At 42.2% G+C, this 26,495-nt stretch overlaps 1 protein-coding gene across 1 annotated transcript in view; it reads left to right on the forward strand.

Moving 5' to 3' along the window:
- The window catches only part of KIT (KIT proto-oncogene, receptor tyrosine kinase), a 60,542-nt gene extending 45,682 nt beyond the window's left edge, over positions 1 to 14,860 (forward strand). The window contains exons 14-21 of the mRNA XM_040595771.1: positions 968 to 1,118; positions 2,882 to 2,970; positions 3,321 to 3,448; positions 6,652 to 6,774; positions 10,296 to 10,407; positions 10,505 to 10,604; positions 11,244 to 11,349; positions 12,507 to 14,860. Coding sequence (XP_040451705.1) covers positions 968 to 1,118; positions 2,882 to 2,970; positions 3,321 to 3,448; positions 6,652 to 6,774; positions 10,296 to 10,407; positions 10,505 to 10,604; positions 11,244 to 11,349; positions 12,507 to 12,632 — 935 coding nt within the window. The 3' untranslated portion in view covers positions 12,633 to 14,860. The remainder of the gene's footprint in view (positions 1 to 967; positions 1,119 to 2,881; positions 2,971 to 3,320; positions 3,449 to 6,651; positions 6,775 to 10,295; positions 10,408 to 10,504; positions 10,605 to 11,243; positions 11,350 to 12,506) is intronic.
- Positions 14,861 to 26,495: the final 11,635 nt, after the last annotated feature.

Here is a 26,495-nt window from a genome sequence, read left to right on the forward strand (position 1 = left end):
CAAAGAAAAGGAGCTGTAAGAACTCATAGTTTTAGACAGAGGCAAAACATTTCTCACTTTCACATTAAATGATTTAAAAATAAGGTGAAACAGTTTTGTTTAAGCAGTCAACAAAGCAGACTTACTGGCCTGAGTGCATGTCTGTCTCAGCCAAAAAAATGTGGCATCTGTAAGAAAATCCCACCACAAACGCAACTTTTGCTATTACAAAAGCTGTAATTTTTAACTGCAGAAAAATGGAAATAAACTAGTGAGGTTAGAAACGGTGGTAATGAATAACCTTACAGATGAAATAACACACAGTGCAATTACATATTCAAGGGCCATAGCTGGAGTCATTCACTCAGAAAACATATATTTGATATATAAACCTCCGTGCTGGAGATGACTTGATTCTCCTTTCCGATTTCATTTTAATATTCTAAGACCTTGTGCAATGTAGTTTTCTGTCGCAGCGGGCTGTTCTGTTTGAATGATTTTTCCTATTATACTGCAGAATATAACACACTACATCATTTCCAAAACATTACTGAAGGAGTGTGAAGCTCTACTGTAAACAGAAGTGAATCAAAAGGATTAATGTTGGAAGCTTGAATTACTCTAACGTTTGGAACAAATAACTTCCTTCAGGAAGTGAGCAAAATCAAACAGATGTGTCTGGCCAGAAACATTATCACATGGCAAAAGAGAAAAAGACTTATTTGTTTAATTTTTGTACAATGCAATGCTATTGAGGGGACCGGGAAATTAATTGGGAGCAACACTGCTTTAGCTGGACCATAGTTGCTGTTCTGTGAAAGGGAAGATGCTGGGTTACTTTTCTATAACTTTTCAAGTCTAAACAGTGGTAAGCAGTGTGATTTTTTTAATAGACCAGCCTGTGTGCTTGGCTGAATGCTATCTCTGTGTAGTTTTCTGCTTTAAAAACAATACTCACCTGCTTTCTAAACTTCACGTACATCTACAGGTCCCACTCTGGTCATTACGGAATATTGCTGCTATGGTGATCTTTTAAATTTTCTAAGACGGAAACGTGATTCCTTTATTTGTCCAAAACATGAAGAACATGCAGAAACAGCAGTTTATGAGAACCTTTTGCATCAGGCAGAGCCTGCAGCGTAAGTATGACCTGCTGTAATGTACTTACGTTTTTAGAAGATTGGGAAGGAGGAGATATCGAAGTTTATTAGGGGTAAGAGATGTGGAGAAACCTTTCAGGCAGCAGGCTTTGAAAATTCTTTGCTGTGCAAGGAAACAATTTAATTAAAGAGATGATTTGTACAGTGGGTGGTTTATTGAACAGAGCACAATTTATTGTATATGATCTCTGCTTTATTCTTTTTATCAAATTTCCTTTAGTTAGTTCATGCAACTCCTTGGCTTCAGTCTTCCTGAGTATTTGTGTTTATCGTTCCTGTTAAACATTGGCAGTGCTGATTTAGCAGCTTGAATGACAATTCCCCCAATGTCAGGGGGTTAGTACTGTTGAGCTTTCCTAAGTTCCTGCTTTCAGAAATGAGTTCTTAGAAAATCAAACCAGAGCCTTACAGTATGAGGCAAACTCCCACCGATAGCTCGCTAGATTTTGTGATATGACCCCGTGTCACGATTCTGAGATTGCTCTTGTACTTTAACTTTTTTCATCTGTATATTTTTAACCACTCTCCTTTAGGTACCAGCCCACCAGTGTACTTTCCGAGTACATTTCCAAGCAGATTTCCTGCTCACTCCTCTCTGCAAAGTATAACTTACCAAAACCTAGGGGCTATTACAATACCTGTCCATTTTTATTTTTAGTCTGTTTATTGCCCCGGTGGGCCCATTACTCTATGTTGGCAGGCACAAAAGGACCAGACAGACCCTTAGGAGGTGGTAATGTCCTTTGTCTCTCTGGGACATAGCACTGGTGAAGCTGTTTGTGCTGTGGTAATATACGGATAACTGGTGATGCCCCAGGGAGGCTGGGAGCACTGAGGTGATGAACACAAGGCTGTGATTTGACGTTGGAGGTGTGCCCTCTTCTCAGTGAAGGAAGAATCTCACTGTTTGAGCACATTTAATAAATTGAGGTATTCACAGCAGAGTATTTACCATATTCTTGTGTTAGTATGTACTGTAAAGCTGCAGCTGCTAAATGCGTCAGATGTGGGTTTGGTGATGACTAAAGCTATTGGTGATCTCATTACTCCTTGCCATGTTAGCTCTGTGGCAGCATTTATTGTTCATAAACTAAACATAGTTCAGGCTAAGGAAGAGCTGTGTATATGAATTCTAATGGCAATGAAGTGAAAAATGCCAAAGTACATCCATCATTTCTAAAGGTGCCTAACTGTGTATTTATAAACCATATAGTATGAAAATCTGTACGTTTGAATTCTATATAGCAGTAAGAAAACCTAAAAAATGTACCAGATGGCTGTCCCAAACCTCGGCTGATTCTTCCGAATACAAACAAATCCCCTATGGAACTTGGGATTCTCTGAATGTAACATTTCTTACCATTTGTCTTCTGCATTTCAATTGCCACTTGAGTTGCTGAAATATTCTGGTTGAAGTTGCCCTAAACAGAAGAAGGAAGCACTAGCAGATCCTGTGAAACATCTGGATGTTAAATTATAGAGAGTGAAGTCTGTATAAACAATATACATGTGAAAGGCTTTGTTTGCCACATGAACCAGACTCCAAACTTTGAGGTGTATCGTTAGCTGTACTGACAATCTTTCTCTTTCTGTACAGGCCTTTCCTCATATTTTTTTACACACTTTTGAGTTTCCAATCTGCTGATAATTTGTAAAGCATGTTCAGAAGGTGGGTGTAACCTTGGCTTTTTTTGAGACCTTTTTCACTAAACTATGTTTCATTTCATCTGCTGCCTCTGCAGTGATGTTGCCAATGAGTATATGGACATGAAACCGGGAGTGTCATATGCAGTCCCACCAAAAGCTGATAAAAAACGACCAGTGAAGCCTGGTGAGTACAGTGACAAAGAATTCTGTTTGCTGGTGGGAGTGCAGAGAGAGCAACTTCGTGGATTTTTTCCGTTGTATCATACTTTTCTCTCATGGACGTGGACAGTTAAAAGTCATTAATTGATATGAGAAGGCTTGAGAAAGAACAACGTGCTAAATTACAGTGTCTTGTATTTCTCCACACTTAAATGGAGTGTCAGGATTATTTTTTGCTTTTTCGTGATGGGCTATTTAGATGATGCTAGTCTGGTACTTACTCAGATCACTGTTTCGGTTTAACATTAAGACAACTCTGTTTCTAAATGATTACTCTTGCTCCTCTCAAAAGCTGTTGTTGTTTACATTGCGTAGGGTCCTACACTGATCAGGATGTTGCCCTTTCCATGTCAGAAGATGATGAACTTGCTCTAGATGTTGAAGATCTACTAAGCTTTTCTTACCAGGTGGCAAAGGGCATGAGCTTCCTTGCCTCCAAAAATGTAAGTTAAGAATTTTTCAGAGCTGGACAGAATCAAGTAGATTTCAGTTTTCCTTTAGCATCATTTTCAGTATTTTACTGTTTAAATGCTGACTATTTCTCTGTTCTTTTCAACAAGCGCTGCAAACTGATATGCTCTTTCTTGTACCTGAAGCTGTTGTTAATGTTGGAGTTCTGTACCGTGCTCATTGGCCAAAAGTGGTGGTTTATATCCCATAGAACAGAATATAGGGTGCACAGTAGTCAATGTGAAGCGGCGCTATTGCATATCCGCAATTCAGGCTAGCAGAGTCAGTGGCCTTCCAAAAGAACAGAAACTAGTCTCATAAATGTCAAGAGAAGAGACAGAGGAGAGGAATTCCAGCGAAGTAGGTTTGCTGCACCCTGAAGCTCCACTGATTAATAGTGTCATGTGTTGGGAGACAGCTGGTGCTGCTGAACCCTGCCTAGCTTGGGTGGTGCCTCTTATGGGTTTGATCTTCAGCCTGACCTTTGTTTCCTGGAGCACACAGGTAATTTTTCATGAGAACTCCTGATGGCTTTGGAGGCAGTGAAACCCACAGGAAACCTGAGGAACTATTTCTTGACTCTTTGGTATATGGAAATTAAATGGTATTCAGGAAAGAACTGGAAACCCAATGTGTGGATACCTTCAAAAACAGTTAAATCTCAAGAGTTTAAGGTTTATTCTCTGTGACACTGATGAAGAGTTTACAAACTAAAGAACGGTATGAAGACAGCTGCAAAGTTATCTCTTTGCATGTTTTAAACCATGCTGCACTTGCTACTTCTCTCATGCAGAATACTGACTTTAAACAGGGGAGCTATCACATTGTGTGCCTTTTTTTTTTTTGTAGTGTGGCTTAATGCACAGGGTGTGTCTTGGTTTTTGATTTTCTGGAAAGATAGAATCAGCCTAGAGACCCACAAAGAATCTTCACTGGCTACTCTGAGCATAATAGACATTTCTTTGGGTTTCATAGAAGAGGTATTACATAACAGAAAGGGATTATAAAGAACACAAGCCTTAAATACAACATAATTATGATCTTCCTTCTTATGGTGATTCTTACATTTTATTGGAAAAATGCCATTTAAAATGCAAATGTAACTATTATAGACACAGGATAGTACTGGTGCACCTTGGATAAAGTGCAAAACTAAATTTAAACAATTTAAGGAAAATAAGGTAATCCTGGGATCCTGTTTTAGTGGGAAATGTGGCTTTAATTCTGCTCCAAAGGATGTCCACATTAAAACTTGCTTTTATACTTGTTCTTCCCTTACTGTTCCTCCTTCCAAACAGTCTAGTTTATTTTTCATCTATCAACAGCTCCAAAGCAGGCCTGACAGCCTTATATTACAGATTTTAGTGGTTTTCACCAGGCTCCTGCATCTTTCACTGTTCAGGACATCCAGTCCTTAGCACACATATTCTTTATTTCTTCTTCTTATCCTATAGAATAGTTCCAGGATTCACTATACATCACTCCTGGTAACAGTTTTCTTTATAGTCTTTCCATTGATACAGACAGACACTGTGGCATTGGGTAGCAAAGGCAATGATGAATGCAATACCACCTCATCGTGGGGTTAGGAAGTAATATGTAGTATCACTTCGGCAGTGCAGAATTAATGACTTTATTACAGAAAAAAATTGCACTGCTCTAACACATTACTGTGCTTGGTCCTCTTTGGTTGTTGTGTACATACATGCTCTTAGCTCCAGCTAGTAAATGCAGAGTAGTGTGGGCTGATCAGATTGCCTCACACCCTTGGGGAATGAGGGTCCACACAGCCCAGCAGCACAGAGTACCCAGCTGCTCTTCTGCAACTTGCTGGTATGTCAAGGCTCAGAGGCATAAAAGTGCCTCTGTGCTGGAGTCAGGATAGGAGCCCGTCCTGGGGGGATAATTCCCTTATTAAGCACATGGTGCCTTAATCACAAGACAGGGCTTCCTTCCATGGACAAGTCTTTATTCAATGCAAACTGCACTGATTTTGGAGGAAGAAGGCAAAGACATGCTGGATGCTTGGCCATTCCTTTACTGCTTTAGAGCAATTATGCTTTCAGCTTTACATACGCAAAGTGCAGAATATGTTGAACTGGGAGGCAAAGGAGAGTCCCCTGAGACAGTAATTGTCATTAAAATAATTCCTTGTCTAAACATGCAAAAAGGACAGAGATTAAGTTGCTTATGCAGCCCACAGTTATTTTCTGAATTTGATTTGCATAACTCTTGATATTTTACGTTATTTTTTTGTAGGGAATTCCTAAAGTTTTGTATTTCAAGGAAAAAAAAATTGAACCATCTTCAGCTACTTTAGACAGCTGTGGCCTGTATGTACTATATACCACCAGTAAAGCAGGAGCTTAACACTTTCCAGATGGAAAAAGAGATCATTTTGTTAGAGAATCACCTCTGTTCTCTAACAAACTTTCATGGCCTCCACAGTTACATACAAAGAAACAACTGCTGGGAAACTTGGGCATACTTTCGGAGCTGCAGTTACAAATATGTGCAGACTTCTAAAGTAAAAACTGGAATGTAAGCTGCCTAGGTCACTGAACTCATGACTGTTCATTGAAAGATACAGGCATGTACAAATTTCCAGTATTTTCAAATACTTAGGTCTGCTTATAGAGCTCTCTAGGTTCTTAATGATTCAGGTCTTCCAGAGGGGTATTTCTGAAATGGGATTCAGTTTCCATACTTGTGTGCTTTGAAGTGGTTATCATAATTTTCCCTATTTTCAGTTTTTCAGTACTTTTCCCTCGATTACAACAGTTATTTAATAGAAGACTGGAATTATTTTAGAAACAAACCACATTTTCCCCTTATTTGTCCTGTGTTAGGAAACAAGCCAGTGATTTTTTTGGTAAGAAGTCAGAGAAAAAGCACATTAAACTTTAGCTGCAAATGTGAAACACTAGAAAAATCAAAGTGACTGCAAGTAATCTTTTAAAGAATAAATGCATAAGCAACCTTAACCATGTGGATCAATGTCATGATAGTAAAGATGCTACACCAGAATGTTTAATTATCAGAGTAAGCTTATTAGCCCATGGCTTCATTATGACTTCCCACTTGCCCTAAAATGCATAATGCAGTAAGTTATACAGCTAAGTAAACATGTAACCAAGCAACAACCTGTTAAGGATGTCATGAAATAGCTTTGTTTATTTGTCTGTTTGTTATTTAGTGCATTCATAGGGATCTGGCTGCAAGAAATATTCTTCTAACTCATGGTCGAATAACAAAAATCTGTGACTTTGGCCTGGCAAGAGATATAAGGAACGATTCAAATTATGTGGTCAAAGGAAACGTAAGTATATATGATACTTCATACTGTGTTACGTTAGGGGAATTCCTGTTGATGTGTGAAGAAAAGTCTTAATTAGACAGAAATCTAGATTTCTCAATTCTAGTATATATCTGTGCTAGTTAGGAGGGGCAATTCCTTACATAGATGTGTCTACTGACAAAACGCTTGGTATATACATGGTGTTATATTGGAAAAAACTTGCTGGTATCTGAATGTATGTTGTAGGGGAGGAGATGTTTTTGCTACATCAATGTGATGCTCAGTCTTCCCATTATATCTGAACATACCAAGAGTTACAGCTCTGTGGGTAATTGCAAGTTTTGCCATTGGAATATTCTGGTAGCCCAATCCTAAATATAATTATTTTGAAACTTTTCCTCTGGGCATTGCTATATTTGTGCGTTACTGAAATAGTTTATTTTTAAGATATCTCAATAATCAGGGGGTTGCATCCTGTTCTTTATTGTAAAGCATCACTCAGTGGATACTGGATTCCAAAGTGTGAATTTACTGATTAAGGCATAGTGGAAGGCAAAATAGCCTTGGGTTTCTCTGATTCCATATACAGATTTTAACCTCATAAGTGTAACAAATACAGCTTTAATTTGCAGCTATAATTCAAAGCCTGTAACAGGGTTGGAACAAGACAGTGTATTTTGATGAGAAAAGTTTAAAACCTCCCATGCAGAAGAGTACCAATCACACTAGTACCTACTAGACCTCTGGAGGGGTACAACGACACTTTGAAGTGATGCAGATTCCCTTGGCAGCACTCAAAGTCCCCTTTAAAGTGCTACTGCAGTAAAAAGGAGCCCTACTACAAAAGAAAATCAAACTTGTCTGTGGTTAAGCTGGAGAAGAGTGCTACGACATATAGGTATTTTGCATCTCAAACTGATTTGCACTGCATGGATTAGTGTTTTAAGTCTGCAGCAGATAATTGCAGCCAGCCACTGCCTTCAGAGTACACATGCTTTCACTTGCACCATTTTTCAAAGGAGAGAAGATCTATGTTCAATAAGACAGCCCTCTTGCCCAGCCCAGCTGAGTGCTTCACAGCTGGGGGCTGGTCACTAGTTAGGGACTTGGCAACACGCAAACTGAAGCTTGCCTATCCTAGCGTTGGGCAAGCTGATGAAAAGAGAAAATCCCACAGCTGGGCATCTCTCACTGAAGTGGTTTGCCATGCTCAGTTAACCTCAGTCAGGCCATGGCACCTCACATATCTTAGCTCTCTGCTGTCACGCCGCAGTCAGTCCCTGATGTCCCAGGTACCTACAACATATCTGTTTTAGGCGATGGGAGAGACAGGCTTATTGATTGTCCTCAAAAGCAATGTTGGTACCAGCCACTGGGTGCCTAGAAGTTGAAGATAGGGAACAGTCAGAGCACTGAAGTGATTCGGGAATGGCTGTCGTGGCAAAATATTAAGTGGAATTTAGTAGTAGGCGGCTGCTCTTGGGCTCAGGGTCAGGTCAGGAGCTGTTTGATCAATCAAGGCTCCTGGGAGTGGGAAGTGTAGACCACCAGCTTGAGAGGGAAGTGGGCAGTAAGTAATCAAGTTTTCTTGTCGAGGTTGCCCTTCAGGTTTCCTGAGTTGCCCGAGAATAGGATTTCACGTAGCCTGAAGGGGTTAGAGGACGATAGGCTGCAGCTGCCTGGGGAGAGAAGCAGCAGTAGCTGCAGGAGGCATCTAGTTGCATCTGGCCTGATCTTAAAGCAGATCAGGAGCGCTGGGGCATTTCTAGCCGTGGATGCTGCTGGGAGGCAGTGCTGCTGACAGCAGATGGGGCTTGGCCAGGAAGGGTGTTCGCTGTCTGTGTTGTTCAGGAAATAAACAACTCGGGTTGCCTCTCTGGTGAGCCCACCAGTGGCAAACACTGCCTTTCCTCCACCTCTTTTCCATTTACCTCCTTTTCTGTTAGGGTCTCCTTTCCTTATAAGACATCAAGGCTCTTCTCTGTAGTATGGTTGAAATATATCTTTGGACACATCGTCACAAGACCATTTAAAAGGAAGAGGTCTGGTTGCTCCCACAGCGGGACAAACGCTTAGGACAGAAGCCTGGCTGGCTCCTGCAGCAAGACAAGGAAAGAGCAAAGCAGGGAGAGGAAGGTGAAAGCAAATCCAAAGGCTTTCTGTGTCCTTTCCTCTGCTCCAGTCAGCATTCCCAAGGGATGTCTGTCCCCACACAAACTTATGAAAAGTCATAGAATCATAGGATTGTTTGTTTGAAAAGACCTTTAAGATCTAGTCCAACCAATAACCTAACACTGCCAAGTCTATCACTAAACCATGTCCCAAAGCACCACGTCTACATGTCTTTTACACACCTTCAGGGATGGTGACTCAACCACTTCCTTGAGCAGCCTGTCCCAGTGCTTGACAACCCTTTCATGAAGAAATTTTCCCCTAATATCCAATCTAAATCTCCCCTGGTGCAACTTGAGGCTCTTTCTTCTTGTCCTGTTATTACCTGGGAGAAGGGACTGACCCCCACCTCGGTACAACCTCCTTTCAGGGAGCTGAGGAGACCAATAACGTCTCCCCTCAGCCTCCTTTTCTCCAGGCTAAACACCCCCAGTTCCCTCAGCTGCTCCTCGTAAGACTTGTGCTCCAGACCCTTCACCAGCTTTGTTGCCCATCTCTGGACACGCTCCAGCACCTTTAACATCCCTCTTGAAGTGAGGGGCCCAAAACCAAACACAGTGCTCAAGGTGCGGCCTCACCAGTGCTGAGCCAGGGTGTTCTTGGCTTTCTTGGCCACCTGGGCACACTGCTGGCTCATGTTCAGCTGGCTGTCAGCCAGCACCCCCAGGTCCTTTTCCTCCAGGCAGCTTTCCAGCCACTCTTCCCCAAGCCTGTGGTGTTGTGTGGGGTTGTTGTGACCCAGGTGCAGGACCCAGCACTGAGCCTTGTTGAACCTCATACACTGGCCTTGGCCCATCGGTCCAGCCTGTCCAGATCCCTCTGCAGAGCCCTCCTGCCCTCCAGCAGATCAGCATTCCCTACCCCCCACCCCCCGCCCCCCAAATATATGTTGATATATATTTACTTCTTGTGAACTTTCATTTCTTTTCCGATACACTGAGGAGTGAAAGCAGGTGTCTTAACTGCTGATTGAAGACTTGAAGCATCTTGACTGTGTGAATCTCATCTGTCTACCTATGGTAGCCAGTCCACGGAAGTAGATTTGTATCCTTGCGTAAGGAACCATGCCATGGTTGTATATATTACTTTGCTCTGACTTCCTGTCATCCCTTATAAACAAGACAGAAGGAATCTCACCAGTATACAGAAAATCAGTGCAAGAAACCACACGAGTTTGGTAGAGCCACACAAAGATGGACCAGTAACCATGCAGCACTTGGAGACCCTAAAATGCTGAAATTTCCATTTTAGTTGCATACTTCTCTTTCTTGATTTAATGAGTATTTAAAGCACATAAGTAGAAAAAGTGAATTTTATCTTGTAAATTTTGTATGCTTTATGACCACTGTCTTAATTTTTTCCCTGGAAAGGCTCGTCTTCCTGTGAAGTGGATGGCACCTGAAAGTATTTTCAATTGTGTCTACACCTTTGAGAGTGACGTCTGGTCTTATGGGATATTGCTTTGGGAGCTCTTTTCTTTAGGTAAACTCCTTCAAAATCGGTACTTCAGGGGATTTCTGTTTCGTCTTGGTTTTACCGCAGATGTAGAAATCATGTTGTTCATGTGCTCTCTCAACAGGAAGCAGCCCATATCCAGGGATGCCGGTGGACTCCAAGTTCTATAAAATGATCAAGGAGGGATACAGGATGTTCAGCCCTGCATGTGCACCCCCTGAAATGTAAGCAAGCAACCAGCATCTCTAATTACCAAACGTCAGCAATGATGCAAAGGAAGGGAAGCTTCTATTCTTGCATTAAGGCTCATTGCACTGCCCCATTGTTTTATTTTTAAGTTCTTTTCACATTTTAAATAATTCATGTACTCTAACGAGCAGAATACATGCATGTGTTGTTGCAAGCAATGAAATACACTCATGCCTTGTACCATCTGATCACTTTATCATGGTATCTGCTCTGTGTCAATAAATTATTGACAGGTCACAGGACATAATCAAACATTTTTAATTCAAATAAAGCAGTCAATGAGATATATCACCAGATTGTTCAGCATCTGCATTTGTGCTGTACTTCCCCGCAGCAAGAGGACTCACTACTGATCTTCTTTATGAGCCATCCCCGATTCACTGTTTTGTAAATGGATTAGCACTTAGCAAGCTATTGAAGAAAACTGTCCAGAGACTTCATTAGTATTGAGTCCTTTGTTTTCACAAGCACAGGTGTTAGCAGCACTGTTTCTATTCTTAAAGATCGCTTAAAGAAGTAAACTGTGGGACTGGGTCACACTTTTCTTTCAGATGATGATGGAGGAGCTCTAAGGGTTTCTTCCCGAGCAGTACTTAATTTCAGTGTGTTTGCAGGTATGACATAATGAAGAGTTGCTGGGATGCTGATCCTTTACAGAGGCCCACATTTAAACAAATTGTACAGCTGATAGAGCAGCAGCTTTCGGATAGTGCCCCCCGGGTAAGTTACGGATCATCGTTTTTTTGGAGTCAGAAGCAGTTTGAAGCAAAACATTAGACTAGAGCTGTGAGGAGCAAAAACCCTGGGCACTTCATTATTTTCCCAGTATTATTTATGTAGCTTTGCACTGTCAGGTTGGGTGGTAGGAATGATGTCTGGGCTACTCGCTTCTGCTTAGTTGTGCTGTTAGATCGTAGCCATCTAAGCCCATACCCAAAACATAACACCTGGAGAAGACTTTGTATGGTTGATGCTTCTCATGCAAGATAGACCTGGCACAACAGTTTTGATGTTAAAAAATGCAATGGTACTGCATAAATACATCTTATCTTAAACTATGAAAAAATTGTTAATCTGGAAAACACCTCAGAAGTGAAGTGTGTTTTGCTTTTATTAGAAAAGCTTTCTGGGTGAAGGGCTTGAGCTTTTGATGCTCTTCTGCCTCTTCTCACTTGCTTGCCCTAGCTCTATTTATATAACCTTGGAGATATGTTGTGACAAACTGTATTCACTGCTTTTTCAACTATTCCTTAGTAAATGCTTTTTCTGAGAGGGTAACTGAACAAAATAGTCCAAAGAAAAATTTGGAGACACATCTGAAACTTGGATTTTCTCTTGCAATAACATTGTGTTACTGGGGTTTAAAAAAGTAAGTTTAAAACCTAGTTTAAAAATAAAGCTTCCTTTTACCTTCTGGATGCCTTGTTTGGGCACAGAGTACATGGCTTCCTGACAATTTGAGAAAAGAGGAAACTGAAAGCTGCTGGTGTTCGATTGCATCCTGTAGCATATTTTTGGCAGGTGCAGGCATTACTAAAACAAAAGCAAGAATGCAAAGGAAGTATTAGTGAGATTTCTGGGAGAGTTCAGTAATAACCTGAGCTGCATTTTTTTCAAGCTCAGTTGAAATTTGGCGTGCAGTTGGAAGCTGTGCTGTTGTTAATAACTGAGATTGAGGTTCTTGATTCTTTAAATTGGCAGCTTAAGCCCAAGACCTTTGGAAACTCTCTTCAGATTTGCAAAGAAACACCTGGGCTGGAACCCTTCCATGTCAGTAGGTAGTTCACAGTGGGAAAAGGCTAGGAAAGGAGAGCTCTCCAAGTATGCGTGAAGGGAGCAGTCTGCAGAGTACTGACACTGGTCTTCGGCTTCTGCAGGTTTATGCGAACTTCTCAACTCCACCTTCCAGTCAAGGGAATGCTCCAGATCACTCTGTGAGGATTAACTCGGTGGGTAGCAGTACTTCATCTACTCAGCCTCTCCTGGTACGCGAAGATGTTTGAGTGGCATCTGGAAGAAGAGGAGCCCAGATGTATTAGCTGTTTGTATTGTGCAGGGGGTGAGAGGGACAACTTCAATAATTTCTCTTACTTTTACTTGCTACTACCACTGTGTAGTTAAAACATTGTCGTAATACTGTCCTTTACCACACACTGTTACACATAAACTTAATCTGCTGAGCACGGTTACAGGCATCATTGCAATGTTAACTGAAGCTGTATATATTTTGCTATATTGTGTGTATTTGCAGTAGAGAGCCAGATCTGAAGGAAAAAAAAAACCAAACAACAACAAAAGAAATCCTGAGCTGGGGTGTGGAATGAGATGACTGCAGATGAAACCAAATCTTCAGTGATCCTTCTCTGGATCTGTGCCTGGAAGGCATACAGTCATTTCCTACTTAATCTTGTTTTGCTGAATTTAAGAAATAAACATGTATGAAGCTAACGGCTTTGCAAACACCTTTCCACATCCAGCCAAGCCTGAGAAAAGCTTTCCCAGGCAGATACTGTAGGTTGGAGGCCAGCAAGGGTGCTGTATGTACGTGGGCTAGAGAGGTGAAGGGACTGAGACCCTTTCAAAGTTGGTCTGCACAGCAGCAAACCCTCTGGGGAGCTCTGGGGTTTGAAGCAGAGGAGGGGAGAAGAGCGTGGATCTTCATCTTTATTTCCCAGCTGTGCTGTCAGCCTTGCAGACCAGTCATGAGGTTTCCATGGATATATGTACTACTGCCCACCGGCCTGTTCCCTACCAGGGATGGAGCTTCCCATCGCTGGGTCTCACCCTACCATGGAGCCTGAACTGCTCCTGTGCCCTCCTGCCTTGGGAGGCCAAGGGCTTTGATGCTTGTTTTGCTAATAGTTGTGTCCAAAAGTGTTCACCAAAGATAGGTGGGCCCTGCCAAGTTGGTCAAAACAGGGGAGGGCGGCTGCTTCCAGCAAACTGTGTGTCTGGAGGAAAGGCTGTTTAACGAGTCATCTTATCTAAGCAAGAGCAGAGGCAAAAATTTCTCTCTTGGGGGGCCCTTCTTTATCTTGTCCTGCTCAGGTGAATCTCTTCCATAGGCAGGCTTGGCTAGTGCTAACTGGAAAGGGCTGTTTTCCCCCACCTCAAGTTGTTTTGTTTTTCTATAGTAGTCCAGAGATCATAACGAAGATCATCTTAACTGGGAAGCGCTGAATTTGTAAATGGGATAAAAGAAATAATCCCTTCAGTCTTGTTTGACAGACATGAGGCTTTGGGGGGGTCAGTATCTATTGAGCCCAGGGTTGTGCTCAAGTATCTTCTAACCCCGTTTCTTCCCATTGGAAACACTGCTGGTTCTTTTCTTCCTTTGTTTCTGTCCCCTAGAAATTAGTGAAGGCATTGGAGAAGCATTTGTCAGAAGCAGAGTACTAGCTGAGTACCTATTTATTTAAAATGCACTTAAGCACTCTGTAAGTTATACTTTACCAGGATTTTGGTTGAGTTTACATGCAATTTAAATGTGTAACTAACTGCCCAAATGCAAGGCAATTGTAAATACACACACTAGTGGTATATTTTGGGTTATGTTGAGTACCATGCTCCTTCTATGACTGTGCATTTGGTTTATTGTTGCAGGAATCTGTCTTTCAGAGTTAAGTCAAAAATTAGCCATTTGCACTGAACTTACTTAGGCTGTTGCACCTTTCCAAAGTTAGCCAGTTGTTTGGAGGCACTCGTAATGCATAGTTGTTGTTGAGCATTTTCAGTTTAATGCTATAAAAGCTCTTTTGTAATTTGTTGGCTTTCAGAGCAACTGTAGACAAACTGGTTGTTATAATTATAGATGTCTCGGTACTTTATGGACACTTAGCTGAAAGAGGTTGGGGTTTTTCTTTCTTGAAATTTATATTTTTATAATTTGGGGATTTTTGAAACTTATTTTGCAATGGCTTGATGTTTTGAATGGGTTTATGCATTGTTTTTGTAAATATGGAAATGTAGCAATAATGTCCTTTTGACTATTCTCAGTCCTTGAGTCTCAAAAATATTTTTTTATATATATATATGCAAAAACTATATGTATAAATATGTAAGTGTTTGAAAGTTTATTAAACACTTAAGGATATGTTGCTTGGTTGTAGAATTGCAGTTCAGAAAAGTTCAAATAAATCTGTAAATATGTATTCAAATGCTACTGATGTGTACTATGTTAAGATGGAATATTTTCATGCAAGTCTTAATAAATTCTTGGGTTGAAGCAAAATCTCAGTGTACAGCCACACAGAGGTCAAGTTTGGCATTCTGAAACATTTTTGCAAACGTGTGCCAGAAAACCTTCATGTTTATTTGTTCTGAAAGTTCTTTACCTGCTTGTGAAGATATGGGACAAGTATTTGGAAACTTGGATGCAGCTTTGTTCTGGAAAAAATTGCAACTAGAATATTGATCCTGTAGACTCTTGATGTGAAATTGAATAGTATTTAAAACTGAACAAAAATATCTCAGTGATATTAAGGATATGGTTGCAGAGGCAGTTGGAGCCATTCAAAGGCTGCAGCGATGCCGAGTATTTCCCCTTCACTCAAACACAAGTACACATGCACGCTCTTGTCCCCTTCTGCATGCTGGCACTGGAGCTCGTGTTGGGCTGGCTAAATGCAGCACCGCAGAGGAGGCAGCATGAGATACCTACCACTGCTTGGGTTGGGAGGGGTGGGTCATCAAGTTGCTTCCTTCGCTGAGCAGGTACCCTGCATCTTAGTGAGAAACTCTTTGTTTAACTTATTCCAGGTTTGAAATCAGTGACTCACCCGTTCCCACATGTTCCTCTGCTGCATAAGGGTTTGCATCAGCATGGTGGTGTGTGGTTTAATAGTAGGTACAGAGCATAAAAGCAAAAGTTTCTAGAACTATCTTACCAAAAACCTCTGCAAACTTCAATGAGAAACAGACCTTGACTTGTTTTAGTCCTTCAATGTTTCTGTTCTGTCAGCAGACCTCCTTGAAGAGCTCCCCTCCTTCAGAGTTTCCTTTTTTAAACAGCTTCCTTTTTTTTTCCTTTTCTTCCACCCAGCTCTTGCCTCTGCTAATTAAGGAAATAAAAACCTACTTTTTTCAGGATCCAGGAGATACAAGTTTTTGTCACAATTAAGATTATAATAATTTTCTAATAATGCTTCAGAAGATACCAAGACTGTGGCTGAATCTGAGCCTTTTTTTCTCCCGTCTTGTTCACTCCCCCATTTAAGCAAAGTAGGCTTCACACTGAGGCATCCCAGTAGCTGGATAGGTACAAATAATTTGTGAATTCTCATTTGGCATAGCCAAAGGAGCTATTTTATGTATTTATTCAGTTAGCACAACTTTAATTTTATTTTCCTGAAATGTTTTCCCTTCTGAAGCAACCTAGGATATGGCATCTCTGCTTTCTGAAAAAATCTTTCTCCTATTTTCTTATTACAATGATTACCACCTCCATTCCTGTTCATGGTCACACGGACCATTTCCCCCTGAATTGTTTTCTTGTGCTGGTCCTTTAGCAATAGCTTATATGAAAAGTACATCAGGAAGGCATTCAATATGTATTTTATTTGCTTCAAAGCATTATTGTACCCAGACATAAAGAGAAACCACCATGGTACCAGCATGGACCATCAGAACCATGGGCCATCATGCACCAAGTACCTGAAGGGATGGTGAAAGGCGACTGATCCAGGCTCTTTTCAGTGGTGCCCAGTGACAGGACCGGAGGTAGTGGGCACAAACAGGAACACGGGAGGTTCCCCCTGAACATCAGGAAACAGTTTTGCTCTGAGAGTGACTGAGCACTGGCACAGGTTGTCCAGGGAGGTTATGGAGTCTCCATCCTTGGAGACACTCAAAAAACAACTGGACATGGTCCTGGGCAATTGACTGTAGGTGGGTCTGCTTGGTCAGGGTGGGTCGGCCATATGACCTCCAGAGGTGCCTTCCAACCTCAGCTGTTCTGTGATGCTGCAATCAGCAAGGGGACTTTCTCAGCTGTAACATTCACTTGGCCAAAAGTAGGAAAGAAGATCCCACTCACTGAACACTGGATAGTGACTCTCTGTTCTTCTTACTAGCTAGGCTCTGTGGGAAAGAAGAAAGTTTGTGGATATATACACTACATATACTACAGTATACATGGAGTTAGTGATGAGTATCATATGCATCACTGCCACCAGATTTTTTTGTTTCTGGATCTCCTTCACATCTGTATGCCATTTAGGTCATTGGGGAGGTTATCTGTAAACGGAGACATGATGGTCCTGGCCAAGTTACCAGGGAATGATCAGTCCTGCCGTGGTCCAAAATGTTCACAGTGATTGCTGGAGAGGCTGGACAACAGCATCCTTAATTCTACTGCTTTGTAGGCTGAAACTGTGGATTAGGAAACTTCCCACTTGCCCTCTGAGGAGGTCTGAGCTCGACAGAGGACAAGGAGCAGCTGCATAGACTTGTTAGCCCCTGGTTTAGAACTGAAGTTCTAAGAATACGAAAATCTACTCTGCAGTTCTGTTGTGGTTTCCAGAAAATTCTGTAACTATGAATCATGGTTACAGATGACCTTCAGTTGCCTTGTTTCCTGAGCACTAATTTCTTAAAAGATTATGCTGTAGCTAGTAAGTTTATGTCCAAAAATTGCTCTGAGGCTGTTTTCTGAAAGATATTCCATATTTCATAAACTGATTATCGATCACTCTTTTTGATGAGAACTATTATCTGTCAGCTGCCAACCAGGCAGCAGAGATTATTTACTAGCAGTGATAGCTCCAGTGACTTGATTTTTCTGTCCATTCCCTGGAAATCATTTTAGCTGGGTTGTGACAGGCAGTAGAAGCCAGCTGACCCCAAAGGACCTGTTGGACTTTGTGCACTCCTCACTAAGCAATGTCAGCAGCATCAGACAAGGAGTTTGTGTGGTAGGCTTAATGCTATCACACCATCAGGTCGCCGTGTGGGAAGGCACAGCATGAGATCAGTATACAGCAGCGTGTAGTACAAATAGTACAAATTACTCCAGTACTCTCTCTAGCTGCGGAAAGTGCAAAATAATGTTTGGCTTCCCCCAGATATGTATATTTTGAGAAGTACCAGCACCAAAGGCTGGCTGCACTTCTGTGAATTATACCACACATGCTTTTGGCTGGTCCATGTATCATTATGGGGCAGGGGGCCTTGCTCTTAGTATGTGATTGTGGGGTGGGAGGTTTGTGGTGTGGTCATCAAAAAAGAAGTTAGCATAGTGGCACAGCTGAGCAATCACTTTTGATGACTGAAATAACATGTGATGTTTGACTTGCCTGCTCAGAGTGGGAGGAGGGCTGCTGGGCACAGCAGCTGACCCAGGTCTAACTCCCTGGTGGGTTGGGGATGAAAGGAGTGAACAACATTCCTCATGCCTCTGGCCCATTCAGTGCATTAAAAGAAAATTTCAGAAGGGCAATAGCAACCTCCCAGATGCTAGTTTTGGCTTTTTCTCTTTTGAGTTAAAATAGCAAAAGCAATTCAAACTCATTTATCAGATGAAAACATTTTTGTATTTTCCCCTTCAGTCATTTTTCATTCAAAAGCTGTTTGCATTTTTCTTCTTTTGCTGGACTAAACAGCTAGTCATGTTGTTCCAGAAATTAGTATTATTTGGAAATTTCCAGAGTTCTTGTGCAACGTGTGTTGAGTTTCAACTCATTCTGGTAGACAGGATGTCTCTGAACCAAAGCACCAAAGGAAAGACTTCTCCTTGGACTAGAAACAACATACGAAAAATGGCAATGGCTCCACCAAAAGCAGTAAGTAGTTGCACAGCCCCCTGCCTGCCTTGAGGACAGCCTTGAGCTGCTGCATTGCTAAAGGCAGCAGAAGCACAACGAGCCTCTGGGACTGGGTACCAGCACATGGCCAAGCCCAGCAGCGTCAGAGGAAGAAAATGGGTTTATCCCTTCCTAAGCCAGGCCTGCAAAAGTGTCCTCACTCATACTGGTGTTCTTAAGTTCCCTCATTTTGAGGGAAGGGAAGGAAATGACTGGTGTAATACATTTTAGCTATTCAATCTGAGGCAACTAAGACACTCAAGGGGTGGTGGTGGGTATTTTTAGAATACTTTCTCTTTTAATAATAAAAATAAATGTTTTTAGAGCACATTTGTCAGCATCCTTTGAACTATCTTGACGAAACTAATTAAGTAGGATAAAATCACTACGATTAGTTATCTAACTCCTTTTGGAAGTTTTATTCTTTTAGAGCTTCCGGCATTTTGGGGCATGGAGAAAATACAAAAATACGAGCAGTACTGGTAAAAACCCTCCAAGGAAGTTAATAGAATCCCAGGATTATAATTACTTTTCAAAAGCTCATGCTTAAGCCACTGGAGATTTCAGAGGCCTTGGGCATTATCGGGGAGTGCCTGAACCTGGCAATGGGGAGCTGCTATGCAGAAGTAGAGAGACCTCTGGGTTACAGGGAGGTGGCTCCAGCACCAGCCCAGAGGACACAGATGACTGGCGCCTTTCTGCATCCCCTCTGGCCATCGACTGACAGCTTGTTAGAGACTTCCTAGGATTTCTCAGGCTCCTTTGAATGGCAGCAGTTGTTTGGGTTTCACTTGTAAAGTTGCAGCAAAAAGAGCCAAGCTAATTTTTGGCCAATGAACTGGAAAAACAAAACAATATTTTTTTATCACAAATAATATTGTAATATCCCTCCAGCTACTGCATGTCATGCTGCACTGCCTGCACTCTGCTGTGCGGCCGCTGCAAGGATGCATCAGAAGGATCCAGGGCAGCAGGAGTACTGGCATCCCAGCACAGGGTCGAGCATCCCCAGCAGCTCTGGCCCAGGGCTCACCAGTCAGCTTTTGTTTGGGGCCACGTACAGCACTCCAAGGGTCAAGGAGAACATCTGCAGTATATCTCAGCAGCCACTGGCAGGGAAGCCACCAGCACTTAACAGGGGACAGGAATTTCTCTAGGAGCAGTAGGAGTTAACCCAGAGGATTTGCCTCCCAGGTGGCCTCTGTTACTCTGCCAGTTAATCCCAGCAGGAAGCATATTACCTGCTTCCTCACAGCCTCTGTCACAAAGAGCTGGAAAGAAAAAAAAAAGTATTTTATGATCTTTACTGCTTCTTTGCTTTTTTAATTTATTTTTTTATTGCTCCTTAATAAAGTTGCTTCACCAGCCTTGGCTCTTGCTGTGTTTAATATTCCTGATTTTTCTGTGAACGCCTAGCAGGACAACATTGGGGAAGACCCTGTTTTTAGGCAAACTGCTCTAGGCCTCTCTTTAGCAGGGGAGGCCCCAGCTCCCACTTTGGCGCGCGTGTTTGCTAGCGCAGGGCTGCTGCAGAAAGCGCTGTCCTGCAGGCAGGCAGGCTGCTGAGGCGGGCAGCGTGGCTTCACACAAGCCCCTCTGGCCTCCCCTTTAAACGGCTCGAGGAACAAATGTCCTTTTGATCATCTTCGTAAGCTATTGTTGCAATTGCGTAGGATCCCCAGGCCTTGTGACGATCATGTGTGCTGATCACCACCCCGGCGCTTCTCTAATCACAAGTAGCAGAAGGATCTACCTCCTCGGGACCAGACCGGCGCTGGTGGTTCTTCCCCAAGCAACGCCTGTGCGAATGGCCATGTGACGGAGATTCGGACCTGCTCTTGTCATCTGTTGAAAGCAAAGACATTTAAAACATCAGTTCCTGAAGGGAAGGGGGGGACGGAGGGGGAACACTGCAGGAGAACCATGTTTTGTCATGCTTTTCATGGCAGAAAATTTTTTAGGACTAAATACATCACACTTGCTTTCTCACCCTTTACCCTTAGTTCAGAGTGGAGAGAGAAAAATTAGGGTCCTGGCAGAAGGTTAAAGTACTTTGCATTGTACAGTGCAGGGCCGTTAATAATGTAATTACAAATGATGAAGAAAATATCTGTTAACCAGTTGGAAAATAAGAATTCCAACCCCTTCATTTACCATCTATCATCTGGACAGTCCAAAGAGCCACTTACATTACATGAGACATCTCTTCATCCACTTATATTACAAGTGAAATATCTTCAGGAGTAACATCACAGTATCACCAAAGCTATTTTCCAGCCTGATGTCTGCAAGTCTGGTAGAGCAACATGCAGCCAGTGTCATCAGCCTAGAAATCACATGCATGTTCATCGTCTTGTCAAGATTTCTTCTTGTGATACCGAAAGCCTCTCTGGAGCAGAGCCTGATTTTCACCCGAGTCCATGGATATGCGCAAATTAGGACTGTGGATGAGTTATCAGTATCAGTGCCCCTTGCTTGCCCACCCAAACCTTCTCCTTTCAATAGAAGAACAGATATGAAGAAGTTGCAGTTTTATACTTGTATGGAGCCAGTGTGAAAACAAAGAAGATGACACAGAAAGCCGTGGACACCGCTAGCACTGTGCCGTGAGATCGTTGCAGTCATATGACGAGCTATCTAGATTGTTAGGCACCCAAATTGTAATCTGTGGTTACATACAACCCTAACCACAGCAATACCTGCAAATATGGTTAAAGCTGATCTACAGCATATCAGCTGGAGAAGGAAACGACTCTGCTCCTTTGCACAAGGAACTTGAACAAAAACTGTTTTGTTTTCTCCTCTGTGACAAAAAAACGAGCCTCTGGGGCTCAGTGGAAGTTTTTGAAAACAGGCTAAAACCAGCGTTCCTACACTGAAGCTTTATTCTCTGGGATGGCTCTTTCTCCAATTGTAGCTACTAAAAAGCTCATCCATCAGATAGAGGGTTATTTTAAATTAAGAAGAGCAGGTTTTCTGGTGGTTGATTGAACTTGAATTACATACTGGCACACAATAGTCTAGGCTCAAATTTGCATCAAAATATGAAGTTGCGCAATGCATCAAGAACTGGGAGGAAGAGGAGGGAGGAAAGCCAAATTTTGCAAAATTGGAGCTGACAGGTTGGGCTGGGCTGAGCCTCCCTGAGAGGGCAGCAGGCTCCTCCATGAGGGGTGGACAGCCGGCCAGCCCGGCCAGCAGCCAGGGTTGGGGCAGTTGTGCCTCCTGTGAAATCCAGTTGAGCTGAAGGTCATGCCCACTGGGTGGGGAGGCGTGGGCAGACTTTTTGTAAGCTCACATGGAAGGGGAAGCCAATGCAGCAGTGCTTTGCACCAGTGAAAGAGCCCTGCAATAAGGCTGAGTTGTAAAAGCCATAATGAGAATGGGGTCTGTGGTATCAGACAGCCAACAAAGACCCAAAACTTGGGGAGATCCAGCCTCAAAGCTTATCTTCTATATAGACAGGGTACAGCAATCACAGGACAGGGAGCAAACTCAGAGGAAAGGGAAAAAGCTTTCCCAGCATCTGGGAGAAAGTCAGGGTTCCTGTGTCCCGGGCACTGCTGGCCCAGGCCCCTGCTGACAGCAGCCACTGACCTTCAGGGCAGTCACCATGAAGGGTCGACCGGCAAGAGCAAATGAAGCAAAACCAGGCAAGGCTGCATTCAACATTTACAGGGGCAAACACAGCTGCAGATGGCCACTAGGAAATCCAGGTTCAAGAACTGCTACAAAGGCTCAGGCTTCTTCCCTGGCTGTATCCTGCTGCTCTTAGCACTGGGCTTGGCACCACGTCCTGCGTAACTCATGACAGTGGCAGAAACAGAAACAAGGGAAGCGTTTGGCTGCTAATTCCAGCAATCTATGCCACAAGATACCAAAACCAGGGAAGTGTCAGAGATGGGCACCCTCTTGAGTGTTGGAACTTTGGATAATTACCTTTACCTGCATCTCTTGAGAGCCATCGTGGCTGGGAAGGAGGGATAGTCACATTGTATGACACCAGGACACTTATTTAGCAACATCTGAGACTCCAGCCATTTCCCTGGAAAATGAATGCTGGCATTTAACATTGCGGTCTTGGGAAACGGCCCCATCAGCTGCTTCAGAGGAGGCTGGAAACAAGTCTCCCATCACACGTACCTTGGGAATAGCTGCCTTATGGCTGAGATGTGTCTTCTGAACACAAGGTAGTGACTGATGATTGGTAACTTGCAGCGTGAGGTTAGATATTTTTAATAACTTTCCATCCTGCCCTGTGTCACTGTGAATATTTGTGATTATTACCTTCCATAATTTTTTTTTTCTAAGAGACCGAAAGCAAGCAAAGTCTTCTTCAAAAGAAAACGAGTCAAATATTTCCTACTTCCCTGAGCACTTTTGTGCAGACTTGAGGGAGTTGTTAATGAGGTTCCAGGTAATTTCTTATTTTGGGTACCGTCTGCTGCAGTGGGAAATAACAACCAAATGTATTTTTTAAACACCATATAAATAAGGTTCATTTTATCTGATAATGTCCAAATCCTCTCCCCTGGCTAAGTATATGCTGAGCTTGAAAAGACCATTCCTGAACATAAGTACCACTTCAGAAAGTCTATCACTTCCAAGCACACACACTCAATATAATTCATTCGCAATATATTTTAGCATTTTACTCTAGGTGTAGAAAGTAGGCTGTACAGGGCTGCTATGACAGCCAGCTATAAGTCTATGCATTATGACTTATGCATATTATGCATATTATGACATGACTATGCATGACAGACTTACTGTGGAGACTTTACAAGAAGCAGAATTCACAATGTTCTTCCACCTAGCCTTCATGCAGCATTTTTATCCATCATCATCATCCTTGATTATCTTTGAGAAGTCCAAGAGAACTGTTTTACCAACTGCCTGCAGAAGCAACTTGCTGTTTGTCTCTGAGGTTCCTTTCTGTTACTACGATGGCTTCTGCCAAAACATCTTCTTCATTACGTCCCACCAGTGCTTTCCAGCACCCACCTGTAGTCCTTGTGCATCTGCTCCCCTTCTCCTCCGTGACTGCCCCAGAAGTATGTGGGAAGAAGTATATAAAAAAGGATAAAAGTAGATAGGCTAGATGTGCTAAGGGCTCAGAAGGTACAGATTCTGTGCTATTTTGTCTGCACAGTCTGAACAACTAAGCTTGAAACAGTCACATAGCTCCTGAGACAGTCTGGCACAGGCATCACCATCAGGCACACAACCACCTTGGGAGGCACCCCGCAGGGTCGGTGACACCCAGCTCCACCACCTGAAGGAGTTGCTCTGGGGACAAGGAGACTGAGCAATTTTGGGTAATTGCATTGCTAATTTTGGCCAGAAGGAAAAATAGCTTCCTGGCAAAGAAATAGTTGACTTTAACTACTGGCAGCAGCATAGTAATATACCTTCCAGTTTTGTTTTTTTCTGCAACTGTAATTAATTGACTCCTTTGTAAAATTCTATATCATGAATAATGAAATACATTAAATAAAAAAAGGCCTAATACTGATGCCTACGATATTCCATTAAGGGCCTTATTGAAACAGAGTTAGTTCCCATTAAATTTTCTTTACAGAAGGTTTCAACTCGCGCTTAGACACAACACAAACTAGCATCTGGTTCTTTAGCACGTAGGAATTTGTGCTGCATGGTATGAAGAACCAGCTGAAATCAAGAAGTGTCATAGCTCTTGCCTCCCACTCTGTTTCCTAACCCACATTTGCCCATTGTTCAGGGAACAGAAACCTGTGGCTGGGACTGGAGGCAGATCATTTAAGGCTTTTTTTAATCTGTATTTCACTGTATTCTGAAAGTTGAAATCAAGTGGATAATGACTGCAAAAAATCACCTCTTAAACTGGGTGGTTAATAACTGCATAGATTGCCTCTATTTTCTCTTCATTTTTTTTAAGCTTGTCTCCTGGGATTTAGCATTTTTATTTAAATATTTTCCCATGGTCTCAGGGGACCAGGCAGAGGCAACACAAGGAGGAGGCACCGTGGTGCAGCTACGCTGGGATAGATGGCCGCAGGAGCAGAGGTAAGAGCAGCTCCTCATTGCCTCTCACCCAAAATACACGGGGTCATTTCTGAGCACCGACCCCTTCCACCTGCTGCGCACATATGGCCTTCTTGATGCTCTTATCTCTAGTCTGCATGCCGTGATCGGCCATACCTTTGGGGGTGTTTCCTTCTCCTTTTCCACCCCAAGTTCCCATTTGGAAACTGATTTTAAGTACCTTCTTGCTGACTAGATTGGCCACTTCTTTCTTGCATTTTCCTCTCCAGTATAATATTGCCTTGTTTCCATATCAATGTCTTATTTACAAAAAAAAGTCCTAAAACAAGGTCATTCTCCCTCTTTTAGTCTCAGACATTACTTCATCTAATTGCAACACCCTGAATGAGAATCTAATAAGTGGGGTTGAGCAGAACGGAGCCCATTTACACTGCCAGCTACATCTGGTCACAACTCTCTTTCCAAGCCTTAAATTGCCTCCTACCTGGACATGGTGAAAATACACTTGAATAAGGGAGAAGACAACTAGAAAATAACGTACCCATATCTATGCAAAAAGTAAAGAACTTTGCCCATTGTTTTAAAAAAATGTAGCTGGCAAAACCAAGCAGGAGCTGTCAGAATAAAAAATCAGTCACAGACCACGCTGCAATGTGATTTCCGAATGGCCTCCTCCTTGGGGAAGCAATGCCCACAGTGGGAAGCTCAGCTTCACCAGGTGACTTACTGGTCAAGCTGGCCCTTGGCGTGAGGGTAGGTGTCCTCTCTGGGTGGGCTTTGCCACCAGCAGCGTGCTCTCTTTGATGTTCTTGCTGCACGGCGTCAGACCAGGGGTGGGAAAGCTTTTGCACAGAGCTTTGTTCTTGAATTCGACCAGCAAAAACACACCTACACGTCTGAAAAAAGAAAGCTAGTCTGGACAAGGTTGCAAACTGGGGCCTTCACCAAGCCTGGGAGATGTTGGTACTGAAGCACGTGGGAACAGTCAGCTCAAAGGTGAAGGCTTTTGTAAACCTTACATGGATACATTTAAAATAGCCCAAAAAGTGAGGCAGATAAGCTAACCAGCTGTGTCTTTGTCCTGCTTTCTTCTGTTGGATTTTTCCCCTTTCTGTAAGGAAAAATCATAAATGTATCTCTTTTGGGTTTTTTTTTGGTTTTTTTAAAGTACTTTTTAATCCCTAGATGTGTGTTTGGATTGGACCCATTTTGGAGGTCAGGTTTTGTGTAGTCCGTTACTTTCCAAATCATTACCAAACAGGTTTTCAAATACATCTCAGCCTAATGAAGATCACAACTTGAAGTTGTTAACTTTTATTTAGTTATTTATTTACTTACATTTATAACTTTTATTTGTTTATTTATATATAGTAATTTATTTGCCTTTGTTTATTTATTCACTTTTATTTGTTTATTTATCTGCTTTTATTTATTTAGTGAAATAGACATATACTTAAAAAACTTACATAAAATGCTGTCATTCCGGGGCAAAGGAGCAGAATCAACATTTTAAAACCAGATTTGAAAGACAGCACACATTTCTGCCTCTGTGTGTGTGTGTGAATGCATATTCTCTGCGTGCGTAATTTGTCCATTTTGGCAGGGTGTGATGCTAATTGCATTGTGCTGAGTTCTCTGAACATGGACTTTGTGTGTGAATTTTCTCCTCCTGAGTATAAGATCATTTAGGCTGTACATATTTTTAAGGTAAAATTAGATGCCTGTGGAAAGTTTATAGTAATTCACTTTAAATTTAGAGCTGTTTTTTGAACCAGAAGAGATAGATGAGCATCTGTTGCCCTGAAAATGATACAAAATGTAGTCACCAGGCAAAAATCAAACATGATTATTTTGGCTACATAATCAAGCAAGCAATTATTGCATTATCTACAAAGTATGATCATAAATTATTAATACATTTTCAGAGAAAAAGGTTTTAGTAAATGCAAGTTTTCTGGCTTTTATGATACTTGAGACCCAAACGTAATTCTAACTGATTGAAAATACTTCGTGACTTGTGATTTCTCAGTTTAAGATGCAGTT

The sequence above is a fragment of the Falco naumanni genome, chromosome 1, assembly GCF_017639655.2.
Source record: "Falco naumanni isolate bFalNau1 chromosome 1, bFalNau1.pat, whole genome shotgun sequence".
In the NCBI taxonomy this organism is placed as follows: domain Eukaryota; kingdom Metazoa; phylum Chordata; class Aves; order Falconiformes; family Falconidae; genus Falco; species Falco naumanni.